This window comes from Euprymna scolopes, chromosome 38, assembly GCF_053919585.1.
Source record: "Euprymna scolopes isolate OS-2025 chromosome 38, ASM5391958v1, whole genome shotgun sequence".
NCBI classification, from domain to species: Eukaryota; Metazoa; Mollusca; class Cephalopoda; order Sepiida; family Sepiolidae; genus Euprymna; species Euprymna scolopes.
In genome coordinates, this window is record NC_136519.1 from 9,657,627 (window position 1) to 9,678,375 (window position 20,749).

At 32.5% G+C, this 20,749-nt stretch overlaps 1 protein-coding gene across 7 annotated transcripts in view; it reads left to right on the plus strand.

The window, feature by feature from the left end:
- The window catches only part of LOC145263069 (uncharacterized), a 531,947-nt gene that overhangs the window by 375,267 nt on the left and 135,931 nt on the right, over positions 1-20,749 (plus strand). For all 7 annotated transcript variants that reach the window (XM_080119927.1, XM_080119930.1, XM_080119929.1 and 4 more), the window contains one exon: positions 2,835-3,680. In XM_080119927.1, the coding sequence (XP_079976053.1) occupies positions 2,835-3,680 (846 nt within the window). The remainder of the gene's footprint in view (positions 1-2,834; positions 3,681-20,749) is intronic.

Sequence of the window (20,749 nt, forward strand, 5' to 3'; positions counted from 1 at the left end):
AGCGCCAAGTTAATGGGAGTCTGCTTCACAGTATGAGGGGCGTTCCTAAAGTAATGTCTCCTACTTTTTTTTATTTCACCCAAATGGATCAGAAGGGATTGCATTGTAATAATGACTGAACTTAAACAGAAATAAGAAATATAACATCTTTTAAATGATTATGATGATTTAATATGGAATTTAACCAAATGAAGAATATACCAGGCATTTGTGCAAATTGTGAGGTTGTATGGGAATGAAAGCTGACCATTGAGGGTTGAGGACATACGTTGCATGGAGAGAAATGATATGAGAGATACGGTAGATGTGTGAGGTGAGGTTTAGATCTGTTGTAGCCAGATGTGTACAGAACAGGAGATTTTGTTGGTATGGTCACGTTTTAAGAAGAAAGTGCTAAGGTTAGTTGACGTAAAACAATTGCGGTAGCAGGGTCAGTTGATAGAGGAAGACGAAAGAAAGCATATGAGAAAGTGAGAATGATGAAGTTGGGAGAAAAGGGGATAAATATAGCCCTAGCCAGAGATATGCTAGATTGGAAGTCAGTTTCGAAAAGCTGTCCAACACATGACGTCATGTACGGAGGACATTAAACTGATGATGATATATTTAAACAATTTACTTTGCTTTTAGAAGCATTTGTTCTTTTTTGTATGATTTTTTTCTTTTTTGAAACTGCATCGTTTTTGTTTATTTTTTTTTTAGCTTAAAAATTTCATGATTACTTGGTGATCCTTTCTATGTATGACAGTGTTAATGAAAGTGAATAAATTGAATTCATTACATTTTGTTTTCCTATTATATTTGTTTTCTTATTGTTCTAAGTTTATTTATTCACTCTCATTTCTCTTTCTCATTTACTTTTTCCCTTTCTTTCTCTCTCTCTCTTTGTTTCTCCCTTTCTCTCCCTCTCTGTGTCTCTATCTCCTTCTCTTTGTCTATCTCCCCTTTTTGTCTCTTTTTTCTTTCGTTTGTCTCTCTCTCCCTCTTTATTTCTCTCTCTGTCTTTCTCTTTCCCCCTCTTTTTATGTCTCTATCTCCTTCTTGTCCCTCTCTTCTTTTTGTCTTTATCTCCCTCTTTTCTCTCTCTCTCCTCCCTTCTTTTTTTCTCTCTCCCTCATGATTATTCGATAACCTTTTCGGTGTATGAGGTCAATGAAAGTGAATACATTACATTTTGTTTTTATGTTATTAGATTGTTTTCTGATTTTATTGTTTTCTGATTTTATTGTTTTCTGATTTTATTGTTTAGTTATTAGATTGTTTTCTGGTTTTATTGTTTTCTGGTTTTATTGTTTTCTGATTTTATTGTTTTCTGGTTTTATTGTTTTCTGATTTTATTGTTTTCTGATTTTATTGTTTAGTTATTAGATTGTTTTCTGATTTTATTGTTTTCTGATTTTATTGTTTTCTGATTTTATTGTTTTCTGATTTTATTGTTTTCTGATTTTATTGTTTTCTGATTAGAGTGTTTTCTTATTGTTCTAATTTTGTTTTATTCACTCTTATATCTCTTTCTTTTATTTTTTTTTTCTCTCTCTCTCTCTCTTTCCTTTTCACTTTCTTTCTTTCTGTCCCTTTCTCTCTCTTCATCTCTTTGTCTACTTTTCTTGGTCCTGGATATGACTTTAAACTACATCCGATGGTGAGGCCTCAGCTTGCTGGCTTTGGGGAGTGTGGAGCCACCCTTTAATTGCCATTGCTCCCAGGTCCACTCTGACCCTGAGTGGTAGTACCTGTTAGTGTCCAAACTAATGTAAACCGACTTGAAAAACACAAAAAAATATTCGATTAAAATTTTTTTTCTTCAAACTCGCTGGATTCAGCATTAAATAACTTGAAAAGTGTTGATATGCCGTAAAATAAAAACAACCAACCAAACTACTTTTCTTTGTCTCTTTCTTTCTCTTTTTTCTCTATTTGTCCCTGCCTTTCTTTTTGCTTTTCTCTTTTCTTTGTTTCTCTTTGTATTTCTTTCCCTTTTTCTCTCTACCTCCCCCTTTTCTTTTTCATCACTCACCGTGTTAATTTTTACATGATTTACAACGTTTTCATTATCATGAATACTGTTCATTTGATTTGTTCGTACAGAAAGTGTTATGTTTTCATATAATACCCTGACAACACTGGGTAACCCTGCTAGCATACGCACACATACACACACATATATTATAAGAAAATATATACTATTGAGGTATATATTCTATAAATAATATTTTAAATTGTAACAAATATCAAGCTCATTATTCCATTGACTACTGTACACTTAGTAACCCTTATCCTCGAGTGGCCTCCAGGCCTTGATAAGTGGTGACCCCTATGTAAAAAAGAAAAATAAATAAATAAATAAAAAGCTCAATATAAGTGAACTTTTCACTTTCAGAGCATGTATATCATTAGTTATCATTCCAAAACTAAAAGATGTATTTAATTCATACTCATAAGTTTTTATTCATTTGTTTATTTATTTTCTATAGTACGTCTTACACGTGTTTTGTTGAAAAGCGGAAAACCACCAAACAATTCATGAGAGACAAATATATGTTGCACAAAAAAAAAATGTTAGAAAGTTTGTTTTTTTTTCTTTTTATGTAATGAAAAAGGATTTGGAGGAGAAAAATGAGAAAAAGAAAATGGAGATATGTAAAGTCTGTGAAAATATAAATTATAAAAAAAAAAACAAAAAAAAAAACACTTATTGTAGTGTTTATAGGCCCCCCCTCCCCTAAAAAAATAATTGGATTCAAAGCGCATGTGCAAAACGTCTTAAGTCGTCATATTGGACATAATGATATATACACCAGTACATACAAACTAATTTTTTGTTTTTGTTTCAGGTAATGCCGGTAAGGCTGTGACGGAAGAGATCCGTCGAGCAATCACAAATGGGAGTGGACCTCCTTCCTCTGAAGATTTTGAGAGGACTAGCAGTTTTGAAAGTTCCTCTATCGGAGCTTCCACTCTGCATAATGCTGAAGTGGAGAGAGTTGGATTCCCCTCGGAGTCGGACAGCTTTCGTCTGTCTCATCTCATTAGATCGTACACAAATAAAGCACCTCCAGAGAAGAAGGAACATATTTGCATAAAAAGGGCCAGCAGTCGACCCTATCGGGACTCCGACAGTGATTCTAGTTCTTCCACCCCCACTTCGCCTGTGTTATCTGCTGGTCGGCAATCGCTTGCTCGATCAACTCCATCGCTGAACACGGCCGTGACACCAGAGCAAGGCCGCAAAACGGATCTACAATCCGCTTCTAAATCTGCCGAGAATCGTAAGGGCCATTCATCTGGCTCGAATTTTGCCCTAGGGCGGCAGATCAGCAATAGCAGTGGTAAGAGTCTTAGTCCTTCTGAGCAATCTGAAAATAACCAAGGGGAACGCCGGTCGAGTACTCGGTCGGGGACTTTGTCAAACACCAATTCAAAAACTCGGCTTCTTGATCTGGCCTCTCATCACTTAAGCTCGTCGAAGAAAAATCTCTCTGTATCGACGGACAGTGGTCAAGCTCCACTCTCATTGCAAGCAGATACTGGCTCAGAACTGGAGCTCTATGAACAAAGCCAGTCCTCCGGATCTCGGACTAAACCCTCATCTGATACTTCGGATAATGAGATACCAATAGATTCTTATTTTGTTGATCATTTGTCGAAAGAAGAAGAAACTCGACAAGCACGACTTTCAGGTAGGGAATCGTTTGTTATTTTTCCTTGTAGTTTATTTTTGCTTTCAGGCAATTAACTCCAAGAACTCTGCATTTCTGCGACTCACAAGGCTTCGACTAATCCATTGCGCTAAGCATCTTCTAACATATATTTATAAAAAAAAAAAAAAGAGAGCAAGCTTTATTTTTAACTCGCCAAGATGTGTTAAATGCTTTGATCTTTTCTCACGGAAGAGACGTTGCTAGTCTCTCTCAGCCCTATTTTTATTTCCAGGGAAGGTGCTCGACCGAGCTCCAATTTCTGGTGCCACTCTGTAAAGCATTCACAGCAAGAACTGGTCTTTTTACCTCCGCTGCAATAAATGTTTCTGTCTTCCTCTGTGTGCCTAAAATCAGACGGAACTTCCATGAACACTTTTTTTTTTTCCTTTGTCCTACGTGATTGCTTCCCTACCGATTATAACATGGCCATCTTCAAGTCCAATGTAAACAAATACTTACAAAGTCGGAAGATATAAGATCTGATTAGAATTCCAAGAATTCTAAAATTTCCAATTATGATTAAAACAAAAATTAAAAAAAAAAAAAAAAACTCTCTTGACTCCTTATTTAAAAACCTTCCAATATTTAGGTTATAGATTCTTTGGAGATTAAAACTCTGATTCCGACTCCAAACATTCTTATGACTTAGATCGACTCCTTTCAAAACCTTCAGCTTTTTCTGACTCTGAAACCTTTAAGTAATCAAAATTGTTCACTCATCATTTTCAATCCTCTCATCATACTGTTCATCATCTAACTGACGATTTCATTAAAACCTTTATACTAAAGTGGCTTTTGTTTTTGTTAAGTAGTGGCTCATAATTATACACAAAACAAAAAAATGTTAAAAGATCTTGCTATTTGCTCATAAATTTATACTATTTTTTTTATTTTTTATTCAAAAAAAATTTTTTTTTCGCCCCCTCCCTCCCCAAACAAAGCATATTGCCAATTGGAACATAAAAAGCATTTGGGATAGTGTTTAACAGAGGACTGTGGGGAGTTGAGCAGCGAAATGCCTGTTCACATTACATTTAAATTTAGCAGGTTAGTACTGTCAGAGAAGCAGGAAATAGGGAGGGAATTCTAAAGTTTAGCAGTTTGCAGAAAGAAACTATTAGAGTAGAAGGCTTTCCGGCGTCTAGAAACCTCAACAGTGAAGGGGTGGGATTTTGCTGCTTGTCAGGGGTGTGTACGTCAAGGAGACACAAGTACTATGACTTTATCATATTTTCCATTTAAGTACTTGTAAAATATGCACAGGATGCAACATAGTAGCGATGGGACAGAGGTTGGAGCTTGGTCCATAGTGTGGGACCTATTATATTGAAGTCTTTTGTTTGGACCCTGTTTTAAGAGGGAGACACTAGTGGTAGATGCACCAGCTAAAGTATGGGAACAATACACCATGCATTTGCGAATTGTGGCTTTGTAAAGTTATAAGATACTCAGGTGTGAGTAATTTTCTAGTGCGGTAGAGGGAGCCTACCTTCTTTGCAGAAGCCTTGGCAATGTCTTCAATGTATTTGTTCTAATTTATATTACTTGTGAATGCTATGCTGAGGAGTTTGAAAGATCAGCTCTCAGATAGGGTTCTATTTGTCATGGCAATCGGTGGTTGAGAAAGAGTTTTTGGTTATCGTTAAAGGAAAGCAGTTTGGTCTTAATCTTTTTGAACTAGTAGCCTTTTTTTCTTTCTTCTTTCTTTTACAAGATTATAAAATTGTCATATATATTGTTTTCTAAACAACTAAGATTTATATATATATATATATATATATATATATATATATATATATATCTTTAAAAAACTTTGGAAGGATGAGATGTGGGTAAAATATTTTCTCATGTTTTTCCTTATAAGGGAAATGGATTCAATATTGTTTATTGTTAAAGTGTTTTTTTTATTCAATACGTCTGACGAAAGGCTGTTCTTGTGAAAATTTTCAAACGACATAAGGTTTGAATTTGTCCGAATAGTTTTGAAACAATTGTAACTAACGATGAAATACACTATTTGTTGCTATCAATCTATTCCTTGATGTCTTGATTTTGTTAAAACAATATATATATATATATATATATATATATATATATATATATACTAGCAAAAGTACCCGTCGTTGACTGGGTTCAAAAACAGCCTACAGAAAATGGACTCTGATTTATTAAAGTATGATAGGTTATGAAAAGGAAGGGTTGTAAAGAGATAGCTTTGAATTCGGGGGTATCAAAACCAAAGCAAAATATGATGAAAGTAAAAATAAAATAGATAAATCCCATAATTTATTATACCATACCTGTTCACACTGAAACACTCATCACAATATTCTGTGGATCTATATTAAAAAAAAACTTGTTAAACTTTGTGACATATTTCCATTCTATGGAGGGCAGGCGCGAACGAACACTCTATAATTTTATTATACCATATTTCTTCAAACTGAAACATAATTATCAAAGTATACTTACGCAGATAGATACGAAAAGTCTTTAAAGTTTGTGCCTATTTCCATTCTATGGAGGCCAGGCACTAATGCAGACCCCCACAATTTTATTATACCATCCCTATTTAAGTTGAAACATACTTATCAAAGTATTCTTATGTACATCTATATAAAAAAAAACATTTGTAAACGTTTTCTTTTAATTTTTAAATTTTTATTTTTATACTTTGTGGACCAGGCGCAAACGCAGACCCCCATAATTTTAATGAACCACCGTTCTGCAGGATCAAACATACCCATTCCTGTGTCTCGATACATCTATCATTATATGTAATCAGTTTTTTAAAATAGTCAACCATATAGGAGCCTATTCGTGACCAGACACACACACACACACAGACATTCAGCTTTATATTATATATATATATATATATATATATATATATAATGAAATAATTTAAAGCACGTTATGAAATATTGAATAGTAGATAAGTATGTAAACATGCTAGTTAAAATAATAACACAAACACTTCTATAAAGACAACTGTTATTTCCAATATAGAATCGATCTCGATTTGTAGTAGATAAAGATTAGTTCCATGATCGAAATGTCGGTTGACTTTATAGATCCGTCTGTTTTATTATTTTAACTAGTATGTTTACATATTTATCCACTAATTTCATATATTAATCAAGTTTACGTAAATTGTTGTTTATGGCGGATAGTAGATAGATATTATTTGAATTATTTGGACTACAGTTTCAATTTTTGATTTTATAGTGACAACGTTTTGGCCGATGTAACTTCTAACTTTTTTTTAGGTATGAGATGTCTTAAATAAGTTTCCAGATTTTTTTCGTATGGGCACTTTTATCGATAGTACACACATGAAACTCTAACCCCCTTCGAAGTAATCTCCTTCAGCTGCAGCGCACCTGTTGTGCAGTTCCAACAACTTCAGGAAGGCCGCATGGAAGTCCTCTTGTGTGAGCGTGTCAATGACCCTCATCACAGCCTCTTTCATCTCCTCAGTTGCCTCATAACGACAGCCTCTAAGGTCTTTCTTGAGCTTAGGAAACAACCAAAACTCACATGGAGCAAAGTCTGGAGGGATGAAGAACTGTCTTTGTGCCCATTTTGGTCAAATTGTTTGTGACAAAGATGGAGTTGTGAACTACACTCTTGGGACAAACTTTGTGTAAATCTTTGCATCCTAAGTTCCTCGTGAATAACTGCGTGTACCGTTCCCCCACTGGCATCAAACTGTGCACTTATTGTCTGTATAGATGCACGACAGTCCTTATCCATGAAATTCTTTATTTGGCTAATTAACTTTGGTGTTCTGTCTTTATTACTCCTCCCACACCTCTCATCATCCCTAACAGACTCTCTGCCTTCCTTGAATCTCTTATGCCACTCAAAAACTGATATTCTATTCATGCAAGATGACACAAAAGCAGTCTGAAGCATTCCATACGTTTCTGTGGCATTTTTCCCCAAGTTTAAAACAGAATTTTATTGTATGTTGTTCTTGTAAAGTGTTCTCACGTCCAGATTGTATTTTTGAAATTCACCAGGTGACAATCAGACTTTAGTCGGATGTATTCCAATTCCTGCTGTAATGTTCATTTGAATCTGGAATCAGAAAAAATTGTTCAGTCATCTCATAAGATGTATAGCAATAAAATACTGAATTTTCAAAAGTCTACGGCAATTTTAAATGCTTGTACAAAAAAAAAAGTCTGGAAACTTATTGAAGGCACTTTGTACATCTTGTCAATCTCGGGAATCTTTATGGAATTTAGAATGAGGATCAATAATTTGGATTATTCTCATTTTGGATATGATTTTCCACATGGAAACTTCAAAAATCAGTCTTCTGGGGTTGAAGGTCCAATCCTCACCATGCAACAGAGCACGGACAGGTGCACGAAAATGCATACAAAATGCAAAATAATGTTACCATAGGGATAAAGAAAAAAGACTATAAAAAAAAAAACCGTGTGCACAGACCAGAGGACGTCTGCGAGGTCAGAGAGAAGGAGCATGATCATGTTTTATTGGGTAGAAAGTATCCGGAAATAAATGTCATTGTTACAAAAAAAAACAAAAGCAAAAAAACAGGAGTTAAAGTCCTTTCCTATTTATTGTCTTCTTTGCGACTGAGTCTACAACGTGTGGGTCCAGGGTGTCTACGTGTTAACAGTTGTGTAAAACGTGTGTACTACATTACAACTTCAGGCAGTATTAACTAAGAATAAAATTTTAAAAAAAGTTACTTAAGACTTCTACCTGGTCATGGCTGGCAGAAGAAGAACAGTATATCCTAGTGGATTAAATAAAGGACTCAGTTTGAAATTATGTACAGATCCCTGGGTTCAACATGGAGATTCCCGAGCTTGACAAGGTGCCCCTGAAGAAAGTCGAAGGCTACATCAAACCAAAACATTTTGAGAATAGCATCCGAGCTGAGAACATCGATTCAAATAATCTAAATGGTTAAACGTTATCTAAAATATTTCTGAAATAGATTGAAAAAATATATATTTTTTAAAAAACTGAGGGTTAATAAATTTTTTAAAAGTTGAGAATTAATTTGTAGTTTGCTTGAAGCATTGTGTGGTATAGGTATGTAGTAGAGATTTAGAAGGCTATCACAATGTGAGGAATGAGATATAGTCGGTGTTGGTGAGGGAAGACGAAAACAAGTGGCGATTTACAAATCAATAAGTACATACATATGTGTCTATATATACATATATTTATTCAGTTGTATTAAATACAAATGTCTTACTTGTTATGTCTGTGACAATATCCATAATATATTTCGGAAAAAATTCCCTTTTCAAATGGTGGACGTGGCAGATCGATTTAAAACATGCTAGATAATGGAGCGGAAAATGAATTGAATGGCTGTGTGGAGCCTCAGAGCAAATGTAAGGAGGGGATTTATATGTAAGGCGTGTTTTAGGTAATTAACATATTTTTTGTTCTTTTCTTTTCATATTTTTTTTGTATATATAATATATATATTTTTTTTTTTTTTAGTTTATAAGTTGTTGCTTCAGCGTAAGCTTTTTTATTTTGTATATTCTATGTCTATTTCATTGTCTTTATTTCTTTTTTTCTACTGCTATGTATTATTCATTTATTTGTTTAATTTATTTACGTCCTTGCTTGTTCAGTGGGATGACCTGGTTTATCTAGGTCACACAAGTCGCTAGCAGGCTTGCACGGGTTAACTTTTGAAGGAGAGAAGTAGAGGGAGGATGTGAAAGAGGGGAGGGGAGGGTGTGTTCTGGATGCGGTTCTCTTAGCCGACTGTTGAAAAGTTTGTTTAAAGGAATAAATATCTGAGAGAATGTGTTGGTGTAGATAAGAATCTCTATCTCTACTATTATGTAAAAGTCATTTTGTGTGTGTGTGAGTTCCTCATAGATTCCGAAACGGCTGAACCTTTTTCAAATTTCACACAGAGCTAATTTATATGTCTGGCAGTGTTCTTAGATATGTTTTGTATATAAATTCTTCCGATAAGTATCGAAAAGCGAAAAAATCCGACATTAAAAATAGCTTTTCTCTCATAGATAAAAAAAAAAAAAAAAAATTTTTACAGGGGAATATTTTACGTTACACCGGCCAAGGAAGATAATAAAATCTCAGAAAATCATTTCTTCTTTAAAAAAAAAAACAAAAAACAGGTTTGTTATAATCTGTAGATATAGCTTAGTGGTAGAGCATTCGACTACAAATTGAATGATCCCCTGTTCAAACTCGGGTACACCTTACCACTTTTATTTTTTTTTTTTCTTATTAATAAATTCAATTTCCAATAAAAAAAAAGCACTATTTAAAATCGCCACAAATCATTTCTTCCTTTGCATATTTTAAAATTCAGAAGTGACTTTTGCAGTGCATTCTTCGTGAAGCATGAATATCAGCTGACGTGATATTGTAAACAAACACAGACGGAATTTGATGAAGGGCATTATCATTATTATTTTATTTATTTCGGGGGGGGGGGTTTAGTCCACTGGGCAAATTATTCCTCATAATATATATAATCAACAGAGGATTGATTCTATAATAATACATACGCAATCTATATAAATTAAAATATCATATTTAAGCGTGTTGTACGATCGGGCAATCCCGGACTGTCAGCTAGTAAGTTTATCAGCAACAAACAAACTAAATAGAACAGTGAAAATTAACACGGTAGCATGCTTGTGCAGATTCCACTATTTCGTTTCAGTTATGAAACTTTGTCTTAAAAGAAGCATTTATTTATATAGAAGTGAAAATATATATATATATATATATATATACACAAAATGTTGGAAATCGTACAGCAAGCGAAATTCAGGTTGAAAAATATTTGATGGAAAGTTTTTTTTTTTGTTTTTTTTTTTTGTTTTTTTACATAGGCATCACCACATTATCAAGGCCAAGAGGCCACTCAAGGATAAGGGTCAAAGAGTGTACAGTAGAAATTGGACAATATAGTAATCAGTAGTAATGAAAATTTGGTAAATTTGATAACTTATATGGAACGGCTCATCAAGAACTTATTTACGTTAGACTTGAACACAACCATATTGTAGTCAGCCGGAAAGCAGGAAAACGGAAGACAATTCCACAGGCGTGCAGTTCTAAGAAAGAAGCTTTGTTCATGGAATCTACGTTTAGGTTTAGGCACAGATAAAGAGTGGGGGGAATTATTGATAGTGTTTAGTGTTGTGTAAACCAAGTGTTTCAGATGGGTAGATGGGTGAAACAAGATAGCAAGGATGAAAGTTTTGGTGGAGGAGAGGAAAGAAAAAAGAGAAGAGAAAAGTTAAGTTTCAAGGAGTGGAAATCTATCTATCTATCATATAAAAAGAACTTTGCTTGTGTGATTTCGTTCCCTATGGACTCCGAAACGGCTGGGACGATTTTTATGTAATTTTACACAACTGGACCTTATATATCTGACAGTTAGGTTTTGTATCAGAATGTCTTTGATAAGTATCGATAATCGTTAACTGAAAAAATCTGATGCAAGAAGGAGCAGGTGATTTTGACTAAAGTTAACTCCTTATACAGCCTAACATCACAAGTGCATTTGAGAAGTTTTATTACCACACAAGTAGAAAGGTCCGGCATATAAAATTAACAATAACTTCTTTGATATGACAGGGGCACGGTCGAAATGAACGTGTCTGTTTAGACTACAATTGAACCATGATAGTTGACTTTTGCATTTTAAACTTTAATTTAAGTCATTATATAAAAATAATTATATTAAATCAACAATAGAGTTTTTACAGTGCCATGTAGACCACAGTATGTTGTGGACTTAGTGCAGGGAGGCATGGGAAGCTTCCTCCTGTTGCACCTCAATGGGTTCCCAAATGAAGTTGAAGTCCAATCTAAACAAATTCAAAGTCCAAGGGACAGGAAAGCGGTCCGATCAGTACACACACAGACACAGTGACACGCCACCAACACGAGCCAGCGTACACAATTACCAACCGCCCGTTCTTTCCTTGCTCCTTGCCTTCCAAAACGACCTGAATTTATAGTTGTCGAAGACCAACTGATTTGCATATATGTACGAGATTTTGCGAGAGTTTCCGAGATCGTACCATTACAAAACGCTGTCGGCGCCATCTTGGAATTCTTTTCCTATCCTAGCTTCGCAGCGATGACAAAGTACACACGCACATCTAGGTCGTTTGAACGGTAAGCCCTCATTTTCACAGCTTTCGCCACACCCAACTAGGGTAAGCAATCAATCGATTTGATTGAAAAATGGCTGATTTCACGGATTTCGATGACAATAAAAATATGCGAGTGTGAAACATTTGTTGATCATCATTTAATCCCGGGCGACATCGGGTCTCCCTGCTAGTGTGATACAAAAATAAGATTTAGCCAGAGATGGGTTACTTTGGAAGGTAATTTCTAAAAGTCGTCCAACACATGCCAACTTATAAAATAGATGTCTAACCACACATAAGAATGAAAGAATGAATGAGTTTGTATCTCTCCCAACTCCATCCTTATCAGTTTGTTTCATATTTATCTAAAAGCTATCCTTTCCATATTTCCTCATGTTTTCTTTAAACCTTCCTCTGCAAACTCTCTTACCTCAACTCTTCTGCATCTACTAACCACCAACAACTCTCGTTCATTCTGTTAAAGTGACCATACCATCAAAGTCTCCTGTTTACAGAATCGTTTCCAAAACAATGAGAACATTTGAAAATCTAAATTTAAAGGGCAGTTGTCTGTGTGTTTGATTACATCTTTGAAATATGCCAAGATTCACACTTGCAGTTTAAATGTTGTATAGACCTTTGTATAAAGTGAAATTTTGTCTGTCTGTTCGTCAGTCATAATTTTTTAAAACATAATAAATATAAATTTGTCTCATTTTAAAATATCAGTTATCTTTACTACTTTTAGAAATAAAAAAAATATTGCATTAATAGTCAATGAATAATGGCAACCTTCTGTCTCTTGAGACAATGGCATTCTGCATCTAGTTCGGTTTACCACAGAGTCTGCTGTTGCTAACCAGGCGTAGGCCTGGGCAGGTAATAACAGAACCTTAGTCGATAATAAATACCTTAGTAAATAATAAATACCAAATAAATGTGCCATGACCGGAAATAGAAACCGAAACCTTGAGGTCTTTAGTCTTGGGTTCTACCAACAAACATGATTGTTCTTATAAAATAGAAATTAAAACATTACCATCACAAAATAATTGGCGCTTCTACACTATTGGGGCGAAACTTTGGAAATCGCAATACTGAATTTCACACGGAAACAAGGGTATCTACTTATTCCTCGTATTTTTAAGATGATTATATCCAAAAATTACGAAAATCGATAAGGGTAGAAAATTATTTATTAAAGAAAAAAAAAAAAAAAATAGAATTTGATGAAAACGATCATAAGACACAGGAGAGTTCAAAGCAGAGGTAATTTTGTTTCGATTTAAACAAGATGGCCGCAATTTTTCACTTGTACCATGATTAAAGTTTTTTTTTTAATAATTCAGTAATATTCAGGTAATTTCGACTGCATAATTTGGAAACTACCATTGTAACTTATTAGAATTGACAAAAAAATCAGTTGAAACCGTTGTTTTTTTTTTTATCTGAAAACTCCATTTATCGACTACAAAACCTCATCCCAATACTGTAGAAGCGCCACATAATTATAGCTTTGGCATGACGTCATAGATTTATGACTTACGTTTGAATTCATGTTTGGAAACATGACGTAAGTGATAAAAAACAAAGAAGTAAATGAACGGATAAACATTAATACAAGGGTTGTTCTAAAAGGAAAATCTCTTTTTTTCTTTTACTGAAAAAAGTTGAAGAACTACGAAGACGAGAGTGGTCACATCAAAACGAGCAGCCTCTTGTGTTCCAGAATATATTTTTCTACAAAGTCACCATCACTCTCAATGCAATTTTCCCAAGAATTCAATGATGCATCTCTGCTTCTGATGCACGTCCATGACAGGGGATTGCTTTATTAGTCTCACACCGTCGATATCTGCAACAAAGAGATGAAACTTTCAGCTCACGAATGTATAAGTTGAGGTATTATAACCAATACGATTCCCGACTTATAAATAGAGCTTAGATTAACAAAATAATTATAGCTGTGATGTGACGTCATAGATTTATGATTTACGTTATGTTTCCAAACATAAATTCAAACATAAATAAAAAAAAAAAAAATCGAATGAATGGGTAAATATTGACAATAGAGTTGGAAATTATTTTCAAAACTGTTTTGTTTTAACTACGTCTTGTATTGTTTCTTTCACAATCATATAATTCTCCCAGTCTAGCAAAAATATACGATTGCGGGGGGGGGGGGGATATATTTGCTAGCCTTTTTGAAATTACCCTTTTATCTTTACGGACATTTAAAATAATTTTATGTAAAATTCTGTTTTTTTATAGACATACGTGTTTTCATGGGTTGCATCTGTAATATTTGCTGTTTTCTCGTTTGAATAAGACACAACACAAATACTAATTTGAAGGATTATTTTATTTTCTGTTAACACTGCGAACATGGTAAGATGACATGAGTATAGCAGTCGTCAAAACACGTGTGTACTGGACGTCGACTCGGTGAACTCTGCCTCGTTCTCATTGAAAAGGCATCAGCATGCTCTACTTGGATGGTAGCAGCAGGCTGGTAGGGGAGGAGTCAGTAAGCAAGGTGACTAGGTGTAAGGAAGGGTTAAGGAGTGAGAATTGTCTTTTATACTGTAGGGAAGAGGAAGGTTTAATATAGTGCTGAAGAGAATGGTAGTAGTGGTTTTGGTTTTGTGACCTAAATCTTTGATCAGTACACATCATTGTTAAATAAAAATAGTATATTTTGATTTAACTACATTTAAAGTGCTTAGTTATTTCACAATTATGTAATCCTTCGAGCCTAGCAAAATTATTTAACTGCGAGTATCATACTTTTGTTCATTTAACAAATGTTAGAAATGGATAAAAAATGTGAACGTTGATTGAAATAAATAAAAAAAAAAACACATGGTTAAAAAATGCAATATATTTATATATTTGCAAATTTACAATTGATTTAAATGTTTGTATTTGGATTCTTCAAACTACTGCGCTCATCTTGAGTGTTTCAGTTAATTTAACCTCTAACCTTCAATAGGTGTATTTTGTCGAACTTGAGGAATCTTTCTGTCGAACTTGGGAATCTGCACAGAATTTAGAATGCAAGGACCTGCGACGTAGTGGATAAAGTAATTGGTAAAATTCAGTTGTAAAGTTACACTCTTTTGGATATTGAAGCTTAAATTCTGAGTGCGGTGGACACTACAAAATACAATTGCGAATTACTAAGGACTTCTACCCAGTCATGGCTGACAGAACGAAAGCAAACTACTCTCGTGGTTTAAACCAAAGATTCTGTTCGTAATTCCATGCAGATATTGACAGAAAGATTCCCGAGTTTGACAATTTCATGTTGCTATGGCTAATAACACTGTGCAACCAATTTCATGTTGCTATGTCTAATAACACGGTGCAACCAATTTCATGTTGCTATGGCTAATAACACTGTGCAACCAATTTCATGTTGCTATGTCTAATAACACTGTGCAACCAATTTCATGTTGCTATGGCTAATAACACTGTGCAACCAATTTCATGTTGCTATGGCTAATAACACTGTGCAACCAATTTCATGTTGCTATGGCTAATAACACTGTGCAACCAATTTCATGTTGCTATGTCTAATAACACTGTGCAACCAATTTCATGTTGCTATGGCTAATAACACTGCGCAACCAATTTCATGTTGCTATGGCTAATAACACTGCGCAACCAATTTCATGTTGCTATGGCTAATAACACGGTGCAACCAATTTCATGTTGCTATGGGTTTATAACACTGTGCAACCAATTTCATGTTGCTATGTCTAATAACACTGTGCAACCAATTTCATGTTGCTATGGCTAATAACACTGTGCAACCAATTCCATGTTGCTATGTCTAATAACACTGTGCAACCAATTTCATGTTGCTATGTTTAATAACACTGTGAAACCAATTTCATGTTGCTAAGTTTAATAACACCGTGAAACCAATTTCATGTTGCTAAGTTTAATAACACTGTGAAACCAATTTCATGTTGCTATGTTTAATAACACTGTGCAACAAATTTCATGTTGCTATGTTTAATAACACTGTGCAACCAATATCATGTTGCTAAGTTTAATAACACTGTGCAACCAATTTCATGTTGCTATGTCTAATAACACTGTGGAACAAATTTCATGTTGCTATGTCTAATAACACTGTGCAACGAATTTCATGTTGCCATGTCTAATAACACTGTGCAACCAATTTCATGTTGCTATGTTTAATAACACTGTGAAACCAATTTCATGTTGCTAAGTTTAATAACACTGTGAAACCAATTTCATGTTGCTAAGTTTAATAACACTGTGAAACCAATTTCATGTTGCTATGTTTAATAACACTGTGCAACAAATTTCATGTTGCTATGTTTAATAACACTGTGCAACCAATATCATGTTGCTAAGTTTAATAACACTGTGGAACAAATTTCATGTTGCTATGTCTAATAACACTGTGAGACCAATTTCATGTTGCTATATCTAATAACACTGTGAGACCAATTTCATGTTGCTATATCTAATAACACTGTGCAACCAATTTCATGTTGCTATGTCTAATAACACTGTGCAACCAATTTCATGTTGCTATGGCTAATAACACTGTGCAACCAATTTCATGTTGCTATGGCTAATAACACGGTGCAACCAATTTCATGTTGCTATGGCTAATAACACTGTGCAACCAATTTCATGTTGCTATGGGTTTATAACACTGTGCAACCAATTCCATGTTGCTATGTCTAATAACACTGTGCAACCAATTTCATGTTGCTATGTTTAATAACACTGTGAAACCAATTTCATGTTGCTAAGTTTAATAACACTGTGAAACCAATTTCATGTTGCTAAGTTTAATAACACTGTGCAACCAATTTCATGTTGCTATGGCTAATAACACTGTGAGACCAATTTCATGTTGCTAAGTTTAATAACACTGTGGAACAAATTTCATGTTGCTATGTCTTATAACACTGTGCAACCAATTTCATGTTGCTATATCTAATAACACTGTGCAACCAATTTCATGTTGCTATGTCTAATAACACTGTGGAACAAATTTCATGTTGCTATGTCTAATAACACTGTGCAACGAATTTCATGTTGCTATGTCTAATAACACTGTGCAACGAATTTCATGTTGCTATGTCTAATAACACTGTGGAACAAATTTCATGTTGCTCTGTCTAATAACACTGTGCAACAAATTTCATGTTGCTATGTCTAATAACACTGTGCAACCAATTTCATGTTGCTATGTCTAATAACACTGTGCAACCAATTTCATGTTGCTATGTCTAATAACACTGTGCAACAAATTTCATGTTGCTATGTCTAATAACACTGTGCAACCAATTTCATGTTGCTATGTCTAATAACACTGTGGAACCAATTTCATGTTGCTATGTCTAATAACACTGTGCAACAAATTTCATGTTGCTATGTCTAATAACACTGTGCAACCAATTTCATGTTGCTATGTCTAATAACACTGTGGAACAAATTTCATGTTGCTCTGTCTAATAACACTGTGCAACAAATTTCAGGCTAAAAAAAAAAGTACATACCACATGAGATTTGTTCCGGTGTAAGAAAAATATTCTCATAGTAAATCTGATCTTTATTTCTCCAGATTAGGTCTTGTTTTTATGTACTAGAAATCATATTTTATTATTATTGGTTGTAAATAAAAAACACAGAATTGTCAGTTAAAATAACATTTGTCCTCTTAACCCTTTTGTGTTCAGTGTCATCCTTCTTTTTTATATTCCAGCAGTAGTCTGCCAACATGCTAGAGTTCCATTTTCCTTTAAAACATTTCTCCATCGCTGAAATATCTTGGAATCTCTGACCGTGTTAATAACTCGGATCACAAAGATTCTCAGCAAAATTCTCGAAATTGATAATTTCACATAAAACTGTACCTAATTTGACAAAAAGAAAGGCAGAAATAGTTTCAACGCCATTGTGCATATAAAAATGGCTACGATTGTTTTTCATGTTTTTTAGTATTGCATAATTTAATCGATCCTCATGTCAAAAAATTCACAAATATAATTTCTAGTTTAATATTTTCATCATCACAAAGTTGTTGGCTTAATTTAATATTTTCATTATTACAAAGTTTCCGATTTAATTTAATATTTTTATAATTACAAAGTTTCTGATTTAATTTAATTTTTTTATAATTACAAAGTTTCCGATTTAATTTAATATTTTTATAATTACAAAGTTTCTGATTTAATTTAATATTTTTATAATTACAAAGTTTCTGATTTAATTTAATATTTTTATAATTACAAAGTTTCTGATTTAATTTAATATTTTTATAATTACAAAGTTTCTGATTTAATTTAATATTTTTATAATTACAAAGTTTCTGATTTAATTTAATATTTTTATAATTACAAAGTTTCCGATTTAATTTAATATTTTTATAATTACAAAGTTTCTGATTTAATTTAATATTTTTATAATTACAAAGTTTCTGATTTAATTTAATATTTTTATAATTACAAAGTTTCCGATTTAATTTAATATTTTTATAATTACAAAGTTTCCGATTTAATTTAATATTTTTATAATTACAAAGTTTCCGATTTAATTTAATATTTTTATAATTACAAAGTTTCCGATTTAATTTAATATTTTTATAATTACAAAGTTTCTGATTTAATTTAATATTTTTATAATTACAAAGTTTCCGATTTAATTTAATATTTTTATAATTACAAAGTTTCCGATTTAATTTAATATTTTTATTATTACAAAGTTTCTGATTTAATTTAATACTTTTATAATTACAAAGTTTCTAGTTTAATTTAATATTTTCACCATTACAAAGAGTCCGGCTCAATTTAATATTTTCATTGTTAAGAAGTTTCTGGCTTAATATAATTATTATAAAGTTTCCGTCTTTATTGAATATTTTTATTATTACAAAGTTTTTAATTGAACTTTATATTTTCACATTACAAAGTTTCTGGATTAATTCAATATTTTCATGATTACAAACTTTCTGATTTAATTTAAACTTATCATTACAAAAGTTTCTAATTTAATTTTATATTTTTATCATTACAAGGTTTCTGGCTTAATTTAATATTTTCAGTATTATAAAGTTTCTGATTTAATTTAGTATTTTCATCATTATAAAGTTTTTGACTTATTTTATCATTACACAAGTTCTGATTTAATTTAATATTTTAACCATTACAAAGTTTCTGGCATAATTTAATATTTTTACCATTATAAAGGTACTCATTATAAAGTTTCTAATTTAATTTAATATTTTTATTATTTCAAAGTTTCTAGTTTTATTTAATATTTTCATTACAAAGTTTCTGGCTTCATTTCATATTTTCATAATTACAAAGTTTCTGGTTTATTTCAATATTTTAATCATTACAAAGTTTCTGTTTTTAAAATAAAAATTTTTATTTAAATTTTTAACATGGAGCATTCTTTTTTGTGATATGGACTAATTATTTTCGGACTTAATTTAATATTTTCATCATTACAAACTTTCTGATTTAATTCAATATTATTATCATTACAAAAGTTCCTAATTTAATTTCATATTTTTATCATTACAAGGTTTCTGGCTTAATTTAATATTTTCAGTATTACTAAGTTTCGGGCTTAATTTAATATTTTCATAAGATTTTTCATTAAACTGTAACTGAATGCATCCCTTTTATCTTATCGTCTGATTACTAATTTTCAAGCTTTATTTGATTTTTTTGGCTTACTACTTTCATCATTAAAAACTTTATGGCTTAATTTAATACTTTATCTTAAATATTTTAATCAGCCTTTTCATTCACTTTCTTTCTGATTTCCTCCTTTTTTGTGTTTTGGCTTGATTACTAAATTTTTGGCCTAATTTGATATTTTTATCATATTTCCATATTACTAAGTTTTGAGCTTAATTTAATATTTTATGATATTTTCCTATTACCAAGTTTCAGGATGCATTTTATGTTTTCAAAATAAGATTTTTTTTTAAATTAAAATTTCAAACTGCACATATTTTTGCTGTAATGGTTTTATTACCAAGGTTCAGGCTTAGTTCAATATCTTCATTATATGATCTTAAATATTTTTAATTGCATTTTGTAACTAGTTGCAACTTTGTCAGTTTAGTTTTCTCTTTCATTTGTGCTTCAAAAAATTATGGTTTTAATGAGATTTCAACTATGGAAACAACATTTCAAAAAAATTGATATGAAAAAAAAAATGCTTGTTGATATTTCGCCATTGTTTTCTTTCTGTTTTGTTAAAAGAAATTACAAATATGAACTTATAGTTTGAAAGCAAATATGTTATCTTTTAAGAGAAAAATTAAAAAAAAAAACAACAACAAAACAAGAAGGAATTCTTGTTAAATGTCAATGTGATCTTCAGAAAATATGGCGGCATCGAATGAGATTTTAATCTTCATATATAATATTTTGATTGCAGAAATTCCCCTCTGGACCAAGATACTGTAGGTTTACAACAACAGATGCCTTATACAAATTTATGTATAGACTATTAGTCACTATCTGATGTAACTTTAGAACGACATTTTAGACATTTTGTTGTTATAATAAAATCTTACATTTCATCCTAGGAGCAACATCATCACAATCGCAACCATCTTTAGAAGAAGTAGTTCCTATTTTCCACTTTAAACATCAAGTCCTCCTACAGCCCCCAGTCAACACTGCCAGAAATATACACATTATACATATATTTTGCTTGCACCCTTTGTTACTACATCATAAACTCATAGACATAATGTAATCTTTCCGATTCGAAAATAATGAAGTCTCACTGGACTAATTCTGCTCATTTTGATTGGCTGTACTCTGATAATTCCTATATTCTGGATTAACGGTGTTCACATGCTAAATGAACGCTAATGTATCATTC